The following is a 15,802-nucleotide window of genomic DNA, read 5'->3' as shown; positions in this document are numbered from 1 at the left end:
CTAACTGTTGCTTCCTGACCTGCATACAGATTTCTCAAGAGGCAGGTCAGGTGGTCTGGTATTCCCATCTCTTTCAGAATTTTCCACAGTTTCTTGTGATCCACACAGTCAAAGGCTTTGGCATAGTCAATAAAGCAGAAATAGATGTTTTTCTGGAACTCTTTTGCTTTTTCCATGATCCAGCAGATGTTGGCAATTTGATCTCTGGTTCCTCTGCCTTTTCTAAAACCAGCCTGAGTATCTGGAAGTTCATGGTTCACGTATTGCTGAAGCCTGGCTTGGAGAATTTTGAGCATTACTTTACTAGTGTGTGAGATGAGTGCAATTGTGCAGTAGTTTGAGCATTCTTTGGCATTGCCTTTCTTTGGGATTGGAATGAAAACTGACCTTTTCCAGTCCTGTGGCCACTGCTGAGTTTTCCAAATTTGCTGACATATTGAGTGCAGCACTTTCACAGAATCATCTTTCAGGATTTGAAATAACTCAACTGAAATTCCATCACCTCCACTAGCTTTGTTCGTAGTGATGCTTCCTAAGGCCCACTTGACTTCACATTCCAAGATGTCTGGCTCTAGGTGAGTGATCACACCATCGTGATTATCTGGGTTGTGAAGATCTTTTTTGTACAGTTCTTCTGTGTATTCTTGCCACCTCTTCTTAATATCTTCTGCTTCTGTTAGGTCCCTACCATTTCTGTCCTTTACTGAGCCCATCTTTGCATGAAATGTTCCCTTGGTATCTTTCATTTACTTGAAGAGATCTCTAGTCTTTCCCATTCTGTTGTTTTCCTATATTTCTTTGCCTTGATCGCTGAGGAAGGCTTTATTATCTCTTCTTGCTATTCTTTGGAACTCTGCATTCTTTCCTTTTCTCCTTTGCTTTTCGCCTCCCTTCTTTTCACAACTATTTGTAAGGCCTCCTCAGACAGCCATTTTGCTTTTTTGCATTTCTTTCTCTTTGGGATGGTCTTGATTCCTATCTCCTGTACAATGTCATGAAGCTCCATCCATAGTTCATCAGGCAGTCTATCAGATCTAGTCCCTTAAATCTATTTCTGACTTCCACTGTATAGTCATAAGGGATTTGATTTAGGTCATACATGAATGGTCTAGTGATTTTCTCCACTTTTTCAATTTGTCTGAATTTGGCAATAAGGAGTTCATGATCCGAGCCACAGTCAGCTCCCGGTCTTGTTTTTGCTGACTGTATAGAGCTTCTACATCTTTGGCTGCAAAGAATATAATCAATCTGATTTCTGTGTTGGCCATCTGATGATGTCCATGTGAAGAGCCTTCTCTTGTGTTGTTGGAAGAAGGTGTTTGCTATGACGAGGGCGTTCTCTTGGCAGAACTCTGTTAGCCTTTGCCCTGCTTCATTCTGTACTCCAAGGCCAAATTTGCCTGTTACTCCAGTTGTTTCTTGACTTCCTACTTTTGCATTCCAGTCCCCTATAATGAAAAGGACATCTTTTTGGGGTGTTAGTTCTAGAAGGTCTTGTAGGTCTTCATATAACTGTTCAACTTCAGCTTCTTCAGCGTTACTGGTCTGGGCATAGACTTGTATTACTCTGATATTGAATGGTTTGCCTTGGAAATGAACAGAGCTCATTCTGTTGTTTTTGAGATTGCATCCAAGTACTGCATTTCAGACTCTTTTGTTGACTATGATGGCTATTCCATTTCTTCTAAGGGATTCCTGCCCACAGTAGTAGATATAATGGTCATCTGAGTTAAATTCACCCATTCCAGTCCATCTTATTTTGCTGATTCCTAGAATGTTGATGTTCACTCTTGTCATCTCCTGTTTGACCACTTCCAATTTGCCTTGATGAAGTTCTGTACATATTTAAATTTTTATGTCATCTTAATGAACTGACTTCTAGAATCATAAAACACCCCTCTTAATAATATCTGTTTTGTGATATTAGATAGCCACTTCAATGTTCTTTCCACTACAACTGAATTCATTAGCATTTGCACAGAATATCTTTTTCCATTCTTTTACTTTTACCCTATGTCTTTAAAGGGGTTTTCACATACACAGCTTATAGTTGGGTCTTGCATCTTTCCAAAGATGCCAATCTATCTTGTAATTGGAATGTCAACTTTTAGACCATTTATATCTGGTATAATTACTAATTTGATTAAGCTTAAATCTAACATTCTGCTATTTCTATTTGTCCCACTGCTCTTTGTTCCCTGTTAAATGCATTCCTTATCCTCTTTTGCAGTCTTTTTTATGACTCCATTTTAGCACATTCCACTTACCATTGACACCTTATTAGGAGTTCATCTGTTTCATTTATTTAGTGATTTCCCAAGTTTGTATTTATAAACAAGAAATTTACAAAGAAAAAAAAATCACCTTGGAGTTTTATATTAGCTTTATTTTTCAAGCAGAATTATTACCCATCTTCAGCAAGCTGAGTTTTAAGTCTAAACTTTAATTAGAGATTTAATTAAAATTTGGAAATTCAATGATATGGGGAGAATGTCTATTGTTAGAAAATACAGGAAAAAATGTCAAACTTCTCACTATGTGGAACAATTAGGACTAAAGAAAGAGTAGAAAGTATCATAAGAAAAACTAACATGATAGCTGCACATGTTACCATAAACAAGGCAGTCCAGTATTTTATAGTATAAGCTAGGTCCCTTACAGAGGATGGTAAAAGCAGCAAAGTCAACTCTTAAAAATCTGGGGACTTCTTTCTGCCCGTGGATGCCACCGAGAAAGCATTGTAGGAAGTCTCCGCTCCCCCACCCTGCCCTGATGTCATGTCTAAGTCAGAGTCTTCCAAAGGCCCTGAAGAGCTGCGGAAGCTCTTCATCAGAGGATTGAGCTTTGAAACAATTGATGCGAGTCTGAGCAGCCATTTTGAGTAATGGGGAAGGCTCACAGACTCGTGGTAATGACGGATCCAAACACCAAGCGCTCCAGAGGCTTCGGGTTTGTCGCATACGCCATGGGGGAGGAGGTGGATACAGCCATGAATGCAAGGCCACACAAAGTGGACGAAAGAGTTGTGGAACCAAAGAGGGACGTCTCAAGATGAGATTCTCAAAGACCTCGTGACCACTTAACTGTGAAAAAGATTTTTGTTGGTGGCATTAAAGAAGGCACTGAAGAACATCACCTAAGAAATAATTTTGAACAGTATGGGAAAATTGACGTGATTGAAATCATGACTGATCGAGGCAGTGACAAAAAGAGAGGCTTTGCTTTTGAAACTTTTGATGACCATGACTCCGTAGACAAGATTGTCATTCAGAAATACCACACTGTGAATGGCCACAACTGTGAAGTGAGAAAAGGCCTGTCTAAGCAAGAGATGGCTAGTGCTTCATCCAGCCAGAGACGTCGAAGTGGTTCTGGAAACTTTGGTGGTGGTCATGGAGGTGATTTCCGCAGGAATAACAACTTTGGTTGTGGAGGGAACACCAGTGGTCGAGGTGGCTTTTGTGACTGCCATAGTGGTGGTGGATATGGTGGCAGTGGGGATGGTGATAATGGATTTGGTAATGATGGTGGTTATGGAGGAGGCAGCCCTGGTTACTCTGGAGGAAGCACAGAGGCTATGGAAGTGTGGACAGGGTTATGGAAACCAGGGCAGTGGCTATGGTGGGAGTGGAAGCTATGACAGCTAAAACAATTGTGGAAGTGGAGGTGGCTTTGGTGGTGGTAGTGGAAGCAACTTTGGAGGTGGTGGAAGCTACAATGATTTTGGCAATTACAATGATCAATCTTCAAATTTTGGACCCATGAAAGGAGGAAACTTTGGAGCAGAAGTTCTGGCCCCCATGGTGGTGGAGGCCAATACTTTGCCAAACCATGAAACCAAGGTGGCTATGGTGGTTCCAGCAGTGGCAGTGGCTATGGCAGCAGCAACGGCACTGGCAGGTTTTAATTACTGACAGAAAACAAAGCTTAGCAGGAAATGAGAGCCAGAGAAGTAACAGGGAAGCTACAGGTTTCAACAGATTTGTGAATTCAACCAAGCACAGTGGTGGCAGGGCCTAGCTGCTACAAAGACATGTTTTAGACAATATTCATGTGTATGAGCAAAAAACTTGCACTGTACTTGTGACTAATTGTGTAACAGGTTATTTTAGTTTCTGTTCTGTGGAAAGTGTAAAGCATTCCAACAAAGGGTTTTAATGTAGATTTTTTGCACCCATGCTGTTGATTGCTAAATGTAATAGTCTGATTATGATGCTGAATAAATGTATTTTCTTTAAAAAAAAAAAAAATCTGGGGACTTCCTTGGTGGTCCAGTGGTTAAAACTCCATGCTTCCATGGCAAGGGACATGGGTTCAATCCCTGGTCAGGAAACTAAGATCCCACATTAAAAAAAAAAGAAAAAAGAGTACACCTATGTTCATAGCACTATTATTCATAATAGCTAAAATGTGGCAGCAACTCAAGTGTCCATCAACAATCCAAGTGTTCATCGATTAATGAATGGATAAGCAAAATGTGGTATATACATCATTAAGCAGAATTATTATTCAGCCTTAAAAAGAAAGGAAATTCTGACATATGTAACATAGATGAACTTTGAGGACATTATACAAAATAAAATAAGCCAGTCATAAAAAGATAAATTCTGCATGTTTCTATATAGAGTAGTCAACAATCACAGAGAAAGAAAGTAGAATGATGGTTGCCAGAGGCTGAGGGGGGGATGGGGGATATTAATTAATTGGTATAGATTTTCAATTTTAAAAGATGAAAAGAGTTATAGAGATGGATGGTGGTAATGGTAGCACAATATTATGAATGTATTTAATGTCACTGACTGTTCACTTAAAAAAAACAAGATGGCAAATTTTATCACAATTTTAAACAATTTAAAAAAAGAAACCTATTAGAACATATCCACTTGTTCAAATATATGCTGGCTGTCAGTTATTTGCAGAATGTACTGCTGCCAGTACTCAACCTCTCATGTATTCTCCAAGCCAAATCTGATATGGCTCGACACACTTTTTTTAAGAATGAAAAAGCAGACTGTTACATGTTTTCTTATTTTATTAAATCTTACTAGTATTCCTTAAGGAATAAACACACAGGTGAGTAGTAGGCTACAGTGAAGAAATCTTTTTATAAGAAAGTTAAGACATTAAAAGATATTTCCAGGTATTATCTTCAGTGATGTTTCTTATCTTTTTTCTGGGACTCCAGGTAATATTCAGCCCCTACAGCTACCACAAATGCAGCAAATCCCCACTTGAATCCTTTTAATAATGCTCCAACAAAGGAAACATTATTTGCAAAGCCACCCATGTATCTCCAAGCTTCATTGCTAGAGGGGAAAAAAAAGGGGAAAATTATAATCACATATGACTTATTCATTAAGTAAAATAAATTTGATTTTCACCTTTCTAACAGACTTAAATGCTACCTTATATAAGATAATTCAAGTGGATCACAACAGGAATTGTTCTGTGATATAAGGTAAGTAGCTCTATATGCTCACATTTCATGAAATACAAGAAAAAGCACTTGATGGTTTCATATTTCACAGTCATAATACTCAGAATGTTACAGAATTGTCAAATGCAAGACTCACCTTGGCCTATCCATCACAGGTCAGTTGTGTAGCTTTGCCCATGCTAGTCATTATAGCTTCATGGAAAGAGGAAGTTAAGAGACTTAGGTATTAATCTTAGCTCTGCCACTTTACGAGATACATACCTTTTAGGCTCAGTAAATTACTTAATCTGTCAGGGCCTGTTTCTTCTACTCAGTAATGATTATTATCAACCTTATAGTGTCATTATAAAGATTAAACAGAGTAATATATGATGTATTTTGGCACAAAAAGTACTACTAGATACTACTATTACTATTCAATGAATCATTGCTTTCCCCTGTCATTTAAGTCTAACTTTAGAAGATTAATTTCTTGCTCTGGCAATAGTTCTTTTGAGTATCCAGAACACAGAAAGAAACAAATCAGAAAGCTCTACTGAGAAAAAGGGTTCTATCACAGGTAAGGATAAATCATCCTACTTAATGATGCAAGACTGCATGCTTTCCCCAGTTAGGAACAAACTAGGATGTCCACATACACCACTTTTATTCAATATTATATTAGCAGTGTTAGACAGTGCAATAACTCAAAAAAAAAAAAATTGAAAGAAAAGTGTGGTCTTTGTAGATGAAATCATTTTCTATGAAGTAAATTCTAAGAAATCTCTGAGAAACATCTGCTAGAACTAAAAATTCAATTTAGCAAGGTAACAAGATAATGTCAATATATAAAAAGCAATTATATTTTTATATACCAGCAATGAACACCTGGAAACAGAAGTTTAAAAATACTATTTATCATAGCATAAAAATATGGAATAATTCAGGATAAACTTAACAAAATATGTACAAGACTGTATAAAAACTGCTAAGAAAATTAAAGGGGATCTAAATTGTCCATGGACTAGACGATTCAATATTGTTAAGACATAAATCATCCTCAATCGAGCTGAAAGATGCAAGGCAATTCCAATTAAAATCCAAGCAGGGTTTTTTGCAGAAACTGAAAAGTTCACTCTAAAATGTAAATATAAATACAATGAACCTAGAATAGCTATAACATAACCTTTTTTTAAAAATCAGACATCTCATTTTATACTATCTGATCTGAAGATAGTGTTGTATTGACAAAAGTTAGACATATTGATCAAGGTAACAAAAAGAATCCAGAAATAGTCCACACAGATATTGTCAATAGATTTTTGACAATGGTGTCAAGGTCAACTAATGGGGAAAGATAGTCTTTTAATATACAGTGCTAGAACTGGATGTTTATGTGCAAAAACTTTAACCTTCATCCTTACCTCATATGACATTAAAAATTAACTCAAAATGGATCATATACCTAAATGGAAGAAAGAACACTATAAAAGCTTCCAGAATAAAGATTAGGAAAATCTTGGGATGCAAAAAGCACAAACCATAAAATAAAAAAATGCTAAATTGGGACTTCATCAATATTTAAAACTGTCTTAAAGACATTATTAAGAAAATGAAAAGATAAGTCATACTCTGGGAAAAAATCTACAAAACTTTTATCTGATAAAGGACTTGGGGACTTCCCTGGTGGCCCAGTGGTTAAGGCTCTGTGCTTCAACACAGAAGGCCTGGGTTTGATCCCTGGTTGGGGAACTAAGATTCCCACATTCTTCAGTGGGACCAAAAATAAATAAATAAATAAATAATTTAAAGCAACATATGTATACTCTTATAATTCAATAAAAGAAAAACATTCTGATAAATAAAATGGGCAAAAGATCTGAATAGACACTGCACCAAAGAAAATATACAAATGGAAAATAAGCATATGAAAAGATTCTCATGATTTTCATTCTTCATGGAAATGCAAATTAAAACCAAAGAGATGTTACTATCACATTCACTAGAATGGTTAAAATTAAAAGGCTGATAATACCAAGTATTTTTTTTTGGCCACACCACAGGGCATGCTGGATCTTAGTTCCCCAGCCAGGGATTGAACCCATACCCCCTACAATGGAAGCACAGAAGCAGAAGCATGGAGTCTTAACCACTGGACTGCCAGGAAAGACCCGATACCAAGTATTAATGAGGACACTGAACAATTGAAATTCTCATACATTGCTGGTTGAGAATGCAAAATGGTACAACCATTTTGTAAAACAGTTTGGCAGTTTTTCATTTAAAACACAAAACAAAACAAAAAAAACACTTTTCAAATGATTCCGAAATCCCACTGTTAGGTATTTATCCAAGAGAAATAAAAGCATATGCTCACACAGATTTGTACTTGAATGTTTAGAGCAACTTTACTCATAATAGCCCCAAACTGATAACCCAGATGGAACTGGTGAACAGTAAACAAAATGATGTATATGCATAAGTGGAGCGGTACTCAGCAATAAAAAAGGAAGAAACTATGCTATACGTTAACAATGTACCTGAGTCTCAAGAGCACTATGCTAAGTAAAGGTGGCCAGAACAAAAGGTTATAGATTGTATAATTCCAATTGCATGAAATTCTGGAAAAAGCAGATCAAGGGTTGCCAGGATCCAGGGGCAGGATTGCACTGAGTACAAAGGATCATGAGGGAGCTTTTTGGTATTAGAAGTACTCTGTATCACGACTGTGGTAGTGGTCACATAACCGTACATATCTGTCAAAACGCACGGAATGATGCGTTTAAAATACGGTCAATTTTACTGTAAGTGATATTTTAATAAAGCTGATCTTAAAACTTAAATGTAAAAAGACATTTTCACTGATTTTTTTTTAAAGAATATATTGAAAAGGAACACAGTCTTTCTCTAGGATAAATTCTATCTAAATCATTTTACTGTTCTTACCGGCCCCATGGATCCCTTAGTCCTCGTGCGGCCAGTTTCTCCTGGACGGTTTCTAATGGTGTCCCTTCTATCTTCCATTGTTTATAATCTGGAAGTTCCATTTTACTAGGACCATGTTCATGTCCATGTCCGTGGGCCATGTCTATAGAAAAAATTAATTTAAGGGAGAAATACATACATTACAGATATCAAGTACCCAAGTTTACTATTTTTTTTAAGGCAAAACATTTAAAGTGACTTTTAAAAAGAGAGCCAATACTTGAAAACTCGAAGTTAAGAAATTTTATTCAAGTGTCTTATTACATTAACTAGTAAATGTTCACTGTTTGGAAATGTACACACACAAGATATAAAAAGAGCCCATCACTAAAAGAAAACATTTACTATTTGGTTTCTTTCTTAATTATAATAATAGCAAACATTTACCATGCTCTATGTACCAGGTGCACTATGTTAAAGGGATCTAAGTGTCGACTCTGTTACAGTCTTCCTAAAACAACTCTTTGAACTTAAATTACTATTATTATCTTCATTTTATAGGTGAAGCCAAAGAGGCTCCAAGAAGCTAAGTACCTTTCTGAAGGTAACAAAAACAGGCAATGGTACAGCTGGGTTTTGAACCTTAAAGCTTCATTTCAGAGCCCTCGCTCCTAACTTTTAAGCAATACTACTTTTTTTTTAGTCTTTCACAGTGCATGAATATGTATAATAAAATATTGTACACACTGTTTCGTTACTTGCTTTCTTCAGACAATTTTTTAAAACTGCAGTATTACTGTGGTTAATATATACAGATCACATGAACTTTTTCTGTGAAGAGCCACACAGTAAATATTTTAGGCTTTGTTGGTTACGAGGTAAAATCAAGGATATTATGTAGATACTTATATAACAGGAGAGAAAACAAATTTCCATAAATATCTTACTGATATAATTCAAAATATAACAGCTGAGTATAATTTTTGTAATATAAGTCTTCTGATGAAAAAAAAATGCAATTCCCTTTCAGTGGGTAACATTTTGTTTAACTGGGGCTCAAAGTTTAGTGTTCCTTAGTATCAAATTGATTGTAAATGTTCATCTGTAAAAATTCTTCTTAGCTCACTGGCCACATAAAAACAGGCAATGGGCTGAGTTTGGCCAGCAGGCTGTAGTTTGCTGACTCTTGTAGTGGATCAACAGAGACTTTTAAAAACAATTTTTATTGAAATATAGTTGACCTACATGTGTTGGGCTTCCCCAGTGGCTCAGTTGTAAAGAATCCACCTGCAATGCAGGAGATGTGGCTTCGATCCCTGGGTTGGGGAGACTCCCTGGAGAAGGAAATGGCAACCCACTCCAGTCTTTTTGCCTGGGAAATCCCAAGGACAGAAGAGCCTGGCAGGCTATAGTCCATGGGGTCGCAGAGTCGTATATGACTTAGCGACTAAACACACACACACACACACACACACACACACAATGTTGTGTTAGTTTCATGTGTGCAGCAAAGTGATTCAGATATATACATACATGCTGCTGCTACTGCTGCTAAGTCGCTTCAGTCGTGTCCGCCTCTGTGCGACCCCATACAGAGTAGCCCACCAGGCTCCCCCGTCCCTGGGATTCTCCAGGCAAGAACACTGGAGTGGGTTGCCATTTCCTTCTCCAATGCATGAAAGTGAAAAGTGAAAGTGAAGTCGCTGAGTCGTGTCCGACTCCTAGCGACCCCATGGACTACAGCCTACCAGGCTCCTCCGTTAAGTATTCTCTTTTTTATATTCTCTTCCATTAACAGAGTCCTTAGGACCCCCTTTTAATTGATAAGTTTGCTTAAATAAAATTGCCCCCAATAGGTATATAAAGATTTGTTTTCTAGTGTTATTTTTAAAAATAATATAGAAATAAACTTGAGCTCAGTCCCCAGCTATATTGTTATGAATTTCAAATTACGAAGGTATAAATTAATAATGCTATACTGTAATTTGTGTAAGATTAGCAGTAGCAATTCTATAATCACTGCTTTCCAGAAATAAAACCAAACCAAATAATTATTACCGTTTTGTCTGCATTTATAACTATAAACAAACCCAATAATAAGGCAGGATTCCTACACTGCATTTTAGAAGACAGGTAATTATTAGATAGTGTATACTAAAGACATATTATGTGAAGCACTCATTTCATTAAACAATAGTTCCCAGAATATGGGGGACAAAATTGTACAAAGTAATTTTTACAAATCAGCCAACACTTAATATTTTTATTTATAGACATTAAATTGGTTTAAAACATTATTTAAATTAAATTTATTTAAAATGTTATGTTGATGATTTCACTTAAAGGAGAATAAAAACCAATACCCAACAAACACAAGTTAAAACTACAACATTCACAGCTTTGAATAAAACATTTAATCCATTATTTCATTACTGTTCGGTGGATTCAATAATATAAAGGAAACAAATTATGGTTTCAGATTTCAGTCTGACTTTTGAGATTCAATACATTATCACAAAAGAAATACTTTTAGAAGCATTTAATTATAATGATAAAATGTTGGCTTCTTCACATTATGTTTTAAAAAAGTTTTTAAATTTATTTTTAATTGAAGGATAGGATAATTACAATATTGTGTTGGTTTCTGCCACATATGAACATGAATCAGCCATAGGGATACATATGTCCCCTCCCTTTTACATATACATATGAGCCTTCCTCCCACCTCCCACCCCATCCCACCACTCTAGGTTGTCAAAGAGCCCTGGTTTGAGTTCCCTGAGTGAAGAAAAAAAAAAAAAAAAAAAAATTAAATAATGTTTCATTCCAAAAATCTTTGGATTACAAGGCAACTTCTTTTTTTGGAAATACCAATTCTAGAACATTAAACCTACTAAAGTATCAATGTACTTTAGAAGAAAATACAAAACCAAAGGTCAATTTTTTATTAAAAAACTTGATTTTTAAAATAAAAATTGAAATATTACTATGGTATGAAGGCTATCTCAAAGTTATAATACTACTATGCTCAAAATATTAATTTGGAAGATAAATCTTTGAAAAAAAAGTAAGTATACATGAACACTCATTCTGCTAAACTAATTTCCTCTAATAAATTCAATGTATTTTCTCTTCTATCTAATTAAAATACTTCAGAAAGAATCCTTTCATAGGGATTTACTAAATATTTCAACAAATTTTCAAAAAGAACAAAAAGTTGAACAATATTTTTAGGGAAGCTTCATTTACTCTTAAAAATTATTTATACTTCACAATAGCCATAAATCAAACAATGATATCCTGATCTTGGAATTCTACTGAAATGCAGACTTTGGTGCTATACAGATCTGGTATTAAACCCTGAGTGCACCATTAACAGCTGTAAAATCCTGGTCAAATCATTTTAATCTTGCTGAACTTTAGTTTCTTCATGTAACATGAAGTTAGAACCAACCTTGCAAGACTGTAAGAACACACTGTGATGATGTGACTTCCACTTTCACACTCAGGTGGTGAGAATGCAATTTAACACAACCACTGTAAAAAACTTTGGTATGACCCAGAAAAGTAAACATTTGAATATCGTGCATGTGAGCATGCTCAGTTGTGTCGACTTTGTGCGACCCCATGGACTGTAGCCTGCCAGGCTCCTCTGTCGATGGAACTCTCCAGGCAAGAATACTGTGGGTTGCCATTTCCTCCTCCCCCAGGGGATCTTCCCAACCTAGAGACAGAATCTGCATGTCCTGCACTGGCAGGTAGATTTTTGTTTTGTTTTGTTTTGTTTTGTTTAACAACTGAGCCCCATGGGAAGTCCCTTGAATATCTTATGGCCTAGCAATTCCAGTCATAGGCACTGTGTTTTTATATATATAAACAGCATATTCTGTAAGGTTAAAATAAAATACATCAATTTTGAAGACAGCATGAAGAAAATGCATTTCCTTAGTAGCTTTTAATACTGAGTACATCTTAAAATGATAGTATTTTGAATATATATACTGGGCTACATAAAATATACTATTAAAAATAATTTTATGTTTCTTAACCAACACAACATTGTAAAGCTATTACCCTCAAATTAAAAGCAAATAAATTTTAAAAATTGTTTCTTTATACTTTTTTAATATGGCTATTAGAAAATTTTAAGTACATGGTACTTAAAATACCCACAGTATTATATTTGCATTAGACAGCACTGCTCTAGAGAAACTCTTGCATCTGTATAACAGTTTTATATTATAAGAATCTTTCTAGTCATATTATTTATGCTTGCCCCAAACTGTAAACAACTCAAATTTACAACCATGGAAGAGTATGAATGAATTTCACAAATAATGAGCAAGAAGTGAGTCAGAAAAAATATATATAACTTTTAATGTCATTTATATAAATGAAAAAAAAAACCTAACAATTCATTTTTTAGGAATGCATCATGGAAAAAATTTAAGTGAAACAAGTACATGATTATTATAAGTTAGGAGAGTGGTTACCTCCTGGTGGAGATGGAATCACAGAAACTCATTCACAGAACTTCTAAGGCAGTGTTTTTCAAAGTATTGTAATTACTGTACCTTAAAAGAGATTTTTTAGACCTTTTTGTCCCTGTTAATCATGTTCTCACCTTACCCCTCCTCATGAAATTTTAATACTCCAGTTTATGTACTATGGCTTTTTGGAGGGCCATAAACCATTGTATTGTTAATATCTCTAAGGGGGTTTTTTTGCCCTCTCACCCCCACCCAACAAGAACCAATTTTCACTGACTTAAAGACAATCATCTCTGTTGAGAATGCATATTTTAAACTTTTGGCAATGCTTTATTTTTTAACCTGAAGGTTGGTAAATAGCTGGGGAAACAATGGAAACAGTGACAGACTTTATTTTCTTGGGCTTCAAAATCACTGCAGATGGTGACTGCAGCCATGAAATTAAAAGATGCTTGCTCCTTGGAAGAAAAGCTATGACAAATGTAGACAGCATATTAAAAAGCAGAGACATTACTTTGCCAACAAAGGTCCGTCTAGTCAAAGCTATGGTTTTTCCAGTAGTCATGTATGGATATGAGAGTTGGACCGTAAAGAAAGCTGAGCGCCAAAGAACTGATGCTTTTGAACTGTGGTGTTGGAGAAGACTCTTGAGAGTCCCTTGGACTGCAAGGAGATCCAATCAGTCCATCCTAAAGGAAATCAGTCCTGAACATTCACTGGAAGGACTGATGCTGAATCTCAAACTCCAATATTTTGGCCACCTGATGCAAAGAACTGACTCCTTGGAAAAGACCCTGATGTTGGGAAAGCTTGAGGGCAGGAGGAGAAGGGGACGACAGAGGATTAGATGGTTGGATGCCATCACCGACTCGATGGACATGAGTTTGAGCAAGCTCTGGGAGTTGGTGATGGACAGGAAAGCCTGGTGTGTTGCAGTCCATGGGGTCGCAAAGAGTTGGACACGACTGAGCGACTGAACTGAACGGGATCAACTGTTTGCTTGATTATAATTTGTTTAAATGTACTTATGTTTTATATAGCCTTCTTATATGTATTAGGCTCCTCTGTCCATGGGATTTTCCAGGCAAGAACACTGGAGTAGGTTGCCATTTCCTTCTCCATCTGCTATGTATATGTCACAATAAAAATTAAAATTAGATAAAGTGACTTAAACTGTGTCAAGGAGTCAGTAAGAAGTGATTAATTTCCATTTCAGAGCTGCTCAAATAAGAACAGCACGGAAATTAGTTCAACAAGGAAAGAACATGTAATCACTAATTTTTTTCCCCCACCTCATTCTATTTATGTATGAAGTGAACCTATAAGTTTGGTGAAGATCAGCCTCCACTAAAGGGAGCTGGCTCTAGTACAGGAAGAGTGCAGGCATACTTTCCCTAAGAAGGAAATAAATGGGTAATGCCACTTACAATATACATAATTTCACAGTTTACTAAAGACTTTGAAGTATATGGTTCAATTTCTCATTTAAAAAATTGTGATTACCATAGGAAAATTAGAAAATTAAAGACAAATGAACTGGTTTCACCTTTAGTGTCCCTTCCAGTCCCTGCATCTGTGTATAGGCAATTTAAAAAGAGTAATCACACTAAACATTAATGTGATGACTTTGTATCGCCTTTTCACTTTAACTCTGTGTCATAAACATTCATGCCAGAAAAATCTTATTTAAAAGTTACTACAGGGACCTCCCTGGTGGTCCAGTGGTTTAGAATCTGCCATGCAATGCAGAGCAACTAAGCCTGGTGTGCCACAACTGCTGACTGCCACAACACTGACCCCAAACACTGCAACGAAAGGTCACGCATGACACAACAAAGATCCCATGTGCTGCAACTAAGGCCCGATTGCAACCAGATAAATAAATATTAAATCTTCAGAAAAATTATCAAATTATACTATACATCCCCGGTGGCTCAGCTGTAAAGACTTCGCCTGCAATGCAGGAGATGCGTGTTGGAGCCCTGGGTCAGGAAGACCCCTTGGAGGAGGAAATGGCAATCCAGTCCAGTAATCTTGCCAGGAAAAATCCCACGGATAGAGGAGCCTGGTGGGCTACAGTTCATGGGGTCGCAAAGAGCCAGAGACAATTGAGCAACTGCCATGTGGCTCAGCGGTAAAGAATCCGCCTGCAATGCAGGAGATGCGGGTCCTGGGTCGGGAAGATCCTCTGGAGAAGGAAATGGCTACTCACTCCAGTATTCTTGTCTGGGAAATTCCATGGACAGAGGAGCCTGGTGGGCAACTGTCCATGGAGTCGCAAAAGAGCCGGACACGAGTTAGCGACTAAAGAACAACAAACAGGTTCGTGAGGCAGGCATTGTAAATTTACAAAATTTCAATTCGAGGACGGTTGTGCCATCATTCGATTCAAAGGTAAACCAAAAAACACGGGGTGGGGGATGTTGAGGGTGGCAGAGGAGGGAAAAAAGGGTCTGGACTTAACTGCACTGATTTCTCACTGCATCCTTCTACAGCCACCCCTCACTACTCCAGGACTTCATAGTTCTCTCCTGCTAGTTCTTCGATTCTTTCCCTCTTGAGCACTCTCATCATCCTCCATTTAGTCTCTCCCTTTTGACAATCCTCAGAATAGAGTCTCGTTCTTATTCCCGAGCGAGAAATCTCCCAACAGCTTCCCAATTTACCTGACAGCAATCTGACCTCTCAGGACACTCAAGATTCACCCCTCCAGCCAGAGGCAACCGGAAACGGAAGTTGTCACCTCGAGTTACTTACGGCAGGAAACCAGAGGAGAAATTAAACATTCTTGCCCTGGGTCACTGATCCCTGGACCAGTGGAGGTGACATGAAGCAGGCCTGAAGTGCACATTTCCCCCACATATCTGTGTATCTGTAGTTTGTCCGAGGTAAGGGAAACTGTGGAGGACAGAGGGTGGGGAAGACGCGACGTCGTCCTTGCTAGGAGGCCGGAATCTTTAGATGCTGCACA

At 37.1% G+C, this 15,802-nt stretch overlaps 1 protein-coding gene and 1 pseudogene across 4 annotated transcripts; one reads left to right on the top strand and one right to left on the bottom strand.

The window, feature by feature from the left end:
- The first annotated feature begins 2,777 nt into the window (after positions 1-2,777).
- LOC102394472 lies at positions 2,778-3,907 on the top strand (annotated as a pseudogene).
- A 1,110-nt stretch (positions 3,908-5,017) lies between these two features.
- NDUFB3 (NADH:ubiquinone oxidoreductase subunit B3) lies at positions 5,018-15,739 on the bottom strand. 4 transcript variants are annotated; one of them, XM_025277978.3, is made up of 3 exons: positions 15,589-15,739; positions 8,363-8,504; positions 5,018-5,306 (listed from the first exon to the last, which is right to left on the bottom strand). In XM_025277978.3, the coding sequence occupies exons 1-3, from the start codon at positions 15,680-15,682 to the stop codon at positions 5,150-5,152; spliced, it is 393 nt and encodes a 130-aa protein (XP_025133763.2). In that variant the 5' UTR covers positions 15,683-15,739; the 3' UTR covers positions 5,018-5,149. The 4 variants fall into 4 exon arrangements, with proteins under 4 accessions (XP_025133763.2, XP_006080578.1, XP_006080579.1 ...); XM_006080516.4 differs by having other exon boundaries at positions 15,498-15,636; XM_006080517.4 differs by lacking the exon at positions 15,589-15,739 and adding an exon at positions 15,296-15,436.
- Positions 15,740-15,802: the final 63 nt, after the last annotated feature.

This window comes from Bubalus bubalis, chromosome 2 (assembly GCF_019923935.1).
Source record: "Bubalus bubalis isolate 160015118507 breed Murrah chromosome 2, NDDB_SH_1, whole genome shotgun sequence".
NCBI classification, from domain to species: domain Eukaryota; kingdom Metazoa; phylum Chordata; class Mammalia; order Artiodactyla; family Bovidae; genus Bubalus; species Bubalus bubalis.
This window is presented reverse-complemented; position numbering and strand designations above follow the sequence as displayed.

Bases quoted from the DNA above. Each gene is read 5' to 3' on its own strand.
- NDUFB3 (XM_044937164.2), bottom strand. From the start codon at position 12,084: ATGCAGATTCTGTCTCTAGGTTGGGAAGATCCCCTGGGGGAGGAGGAA. The intron at 8,505-11,795 runs GTTGGTTCTAAC...TTTTTTCTATAG, and splicing joins TGTTCTTACAGTCTTGCAAG to ACATGGCCCACGGACATGGA.